General features: G+C 39.0%; 1 protein-coding gene across 1 annotated transcript; it reads left to right on the top strand.

The window, feature by feature from the left end:
- Positions 1 to 570: 570 nt before the first annotated feature.
- Positions 571 to 1,545, top strand: LOC110889295 (glutamic acid-rich protein-like). Its single transcript, XM_022136803.1, has 2 exons — positions 571 to 967; positions 1,166 to 1,545. Exons 1-2 carry the CDS (start codon positions 571 to 573, stop codon positions 1,543 to 1,545), a joined length of 777 nt encoding a protein of 258 aa, XP_021992495.1.
- The last annotated feature ends 2,535 nt before the right edge of the window (positions 1,546 to 4,080 follow it).

Genomic DNA, 4,080 nt, shown 5'->3' with positions numbered 1-4,080 from the left:
GTTAGGTACATGGAGCTTGCACAGGGAGGAGCAGGTCGTTGTGGGCTTGGATCGTGATTATCTTGTTAAACACTTATAACAATTGATACTTTATTATGATGGGTTTTGATTATACGCTTCCGCTAAACAACGATAACTTACTTATGTTTTGGAACACCTTTCATATGGATTGGGTTTGGTTTAATAGCAATTACTTTTATTAAATATATTGTTCTATATGATTGGTGGCTTGATCCTGGTCAGTCACGCTCCCAAGCGGTGATACTCCGCAGGTGGATTTTGGGGGTGTGACAATCACCTCCACCACAAACTGAACAACATCTATCACCACCACCACATCTATCACCATTACATCTATCACCACCACATCTTTCACCACCACATGAACAACCTGTTGTTACTTCAAAGCAAATTTTCCAAACACCACCATCCACACAACCACCTGTCCAAACAACTCCTGGATCTTCTGGATTCAGAAATTTTCCAAACATTCCATTGAATATTCCTCTTGATGATATTGGAGATTTCGACTTTGCAAATAATGAGCAAGTGAAGAGGTTGGAAAAGAAAATGGAAGAAGTATTGATTGAGAACAAAAGGTTGGTTGATCGTGAGAAGAAACTGGAAAAGCGTGTTAAGTCTGTGGAAGCTGAAAATTCTTCATTATTAAAGAAAGTTGAAGCTGATCAGGGAGAGATTGATATTCTTAAAGTTAAAGTTGCAGAGTTGGAAGAAGAGAAAGCACGCAGAGATGAGCAGAACAAGTACTTCGAGTTAAAGAACAAAGAATTGGAAGCTGCTAAAGCAATGAAAGAACACGAGATATACATGATGAATAAAGTGTTAGAAAATTTGCTTGGAAAGTCTGTTGAGCAGAGATTTGAAGAGATTGAAGTTGAAGAGGTTAGAGCTCGACGTCAAGCTGAAATTGATGCTGAGATGAAGTATAAAGGCAAGGGTGTTGAAGGTGCTTCTGATATTACTGAAAGGCCGATTATTCCATCTTCTGTTTCTGAATCACCTGTTTAGAATCCTCGTCCTATATCTGCAGGGTCTGGTATTTTTGAGGAGGACGTGTTGATTGATGATGTTATTGAAGATGAGGAAGAGGTCGAGGAAGATGATGATGATGATGATGATGATGATGATGATGATGATAAAGTAGATGACACAGAGGATGTATTTTCTGCTAGCAGTCATGATGATGACGATGGTAATGATGATGACGATGGTCAAGGTGGTACAGGATTTAAAGTTACAGAAGCATCTAATGAAGAGAATGTCGAAGATTATCTTCATGACGATGCAAACGAAGAGCCTGAGGATGCTACAGGTGAGGGGGAGAACGTTGAGGATCAGAATGTTGAAAAAAGAGAAAAGTTGATTTTGCGTCAAGAGCCTGAAGTTGAGGAAGGAGAAATCAGGCATACTTACACAATGAATGATATTATCGAGATGACGCGCATTGATGATCCTAATTTCAAGTTTGACTTTGAAGAAGAGTTGAATGCATTTGATACGAATCAACAACCCGAGTATCAGTAAAAGTATGTTAAAGAAGCTGATAATTATGATAGGGTTGAGGTTGAAGACTGCAGCGATGAAGAGAACGTGAATGTAGATACTTCTAACTTTCCAACTCTTGTTGAATTTTTCAGTCAAGAGAACGTAGATGAGTTGAGGAGGAAAGTTGCTGAATGTTTGAAAGATTAAAACTTTGATGGTACGACGAAAGATGCACAGTGCGAAGAACGCAAGAAGTGGTTTAGAAAGAGTAATGAACGAAAGTTTAAGCGGCCATTGAAGTATTATAGAAGAGACAGGGATGTGTCACTGGGGATATTATCAGTTGGAGATTCTTGCCACAAGTTAATGTTTCTGCTATTCGGGGAGAGTATGGTGTCCGATACTTTGAATACATTCAGGATATCATGTCCTTACCCTGGTGGGATGTTGAAGAATTGTCGAAAGTTAGAACGTTGGATTATCCTGTTCGAAAGCATGATGTACCCATCTGGGGTCTGACGAAGTTTGAAGCTTTCAGAGGATTCAAAAACTGGAAACCTCACCACCCAAAGAGAGTGAAGAGGGTAGATCTAGTGACTGGAGTTGAAGGAACGATCTTGCATGTGAAAAAGCCTAGAGTTATAAAGAACATTCCGGTACCGAAAATGGAGCAAGATTTTCATAAGGGGTTCTTGTACTGGGTATACAGCTATTTGTCAACTGAAGCTGTGATCACCTACAGGGCTGAAAATGAAATCAGACACATCTTTGTGTATGATCCTTTGTGGTTGGTGAACTGCTCGGCAAAAAATATTTAATGTTTATTTCTTAACAAGATCGGGTTTTGTAGGATCGCGATCTGACCCGAATGAGTCGTTCAGAGGTGTTCTACTCTGTTTCAGGTGCGGAAAACAAGAAACAAAGCTAGGAAAAGCTAATTCTTCACTTAATCTACTGATTGTATTGATATGACAACGATTACAGCTCAATCTTCACACCGGCAGCACCTCAGTATGGAATTCGTACAACAGATACCTGATTTCGCCCAAGTGACACTATTTATAGGGTTGATGATTTCGCTCCAAGGTACATAACCACAAAAGCGAAACCCCAACATGACCATAAAAGTGAAATTACCTGCTAAAGACCCTATGAGCGAAATCAGCTCTCTAAACTCTAACATCTTCCTATTTTCTGGTAAATTGTGCCCTAATCTATACAATTCAATGTAAAACTCGATACAAGACGAAGTCGACAGATGTACCAATAAACTCCCCCTCAGATGTTGACGAGTCGACTATCGAGTCACGACAATGTTGTGTCTTCACTTCTTTAGTCTTGATCAGTCTCTGGGCTTCTCTCTCTCTATCTTCTTCAACAGACTCCCCTTTAACAATATCTGCTTGAATATATTCAGACTCCCCCTCTCGATTTGCTGACATTTCTTTGTTCTTCAGCAACATCTGCATCAGGATCATTGTCTAGCTTTCACAGGTCTAAGATTGATGCCTGGCTTTAGCTTTCACCACAGAATCGGAACTCGGCTCAATCTCTACCCACAACGTTTAATTTCCAGGATCGGAACTTGGCTCTAGTTCTGTCCATAGAATCTTCAGGATCGATCAGCCTGGCTTCCTTCAATCAGTGTCCTCAGGTATTGTAGCCTGGCACTTTATCTTTAGGTCCAAGATCGAAACCTGGCTATTCTTGCACATTCTTAACCCATAAGTAAATTTTCTAAATTTAGCAATTTGAATGCACCAACACTGACTCTCTCTCATAAACATATGCACCAACAATCACTCTCCCTCAGATCACACACACATGATGAACCACTTGTTGATTTAAAATCATATTTTGACACTCAAAACACACTCCTCCTCACAACAATGTCATCATGTTTAGCACTTGTAATTTTGAAAAACAACTTTCCAACATCAGTTGTCGAAAATCTTTTTAACTTTTTCAAAAGTTTATGCTAAAACACATACAAAATCTTTTTGGATTTTCTGAAAGAAAGTAAATGACACCACTTATAGAATCAGAATAATGCAGAAATGAAATATTTACAAACAATATTTTTGTGAGTTTGCGTAAGAGGATCATATCAGTTAATGAGACATGTCACGAACACCGTTAAGCTGCATTACATTTTAAGTTTTAAACAATTCACCTAGATTGTCAGTATGTTTGTCCACTTAAATTTTCACACAAAGTTCAATTGATCTGAGATACGATGTTAATGTTTTAGACACTTGAACTTATTTGTGTGTCCTACAACTTGAATATACTCCCGTATCCAGATCCCAATATTCAGTCTTATAGGTGAGTATACCACAGATGATATATGTTAGGGGTTAAAATGCGAGGGCCGTGAGAGCTCAGGTCGATACTTCCGTATACGCAAAGAGATGACGACTTCGACTTTTTGGTGTGTCCCCTTTAGAGGATCTTTTGATTACAACAACAGCGACGATCAATTTTATTGTTTCATTAGCTTGCTGAGGGCGAGCTTATATTTCAAAGCTTTTTGCGAAAAGCATTATCCGGGGACTAGGTCAGTACTTCCATACA

The sequence above is a fragment of the Helianthus annuus genome, chromosome 2, assembly GCF_002127325.2.
Source record: "Helianthus annuus cultivar XRQ/B chromosome 2, HanXRQr2.0-SUNRISE, whole genome shotgun sequence".
In the NCBI taxonomy this organism is placed as follows: domain Eukaryota; kingdom Viridiplantae; phylum Streptophyta; class Magnoliopsida; order Asterales; family Asteraceae; genus Helianthus; species Helianthus annuus.
Note: the sequence above shows the minus strand (reverse complement) of the source record. Positions and strands in the feature narration are given on the sequence as shown.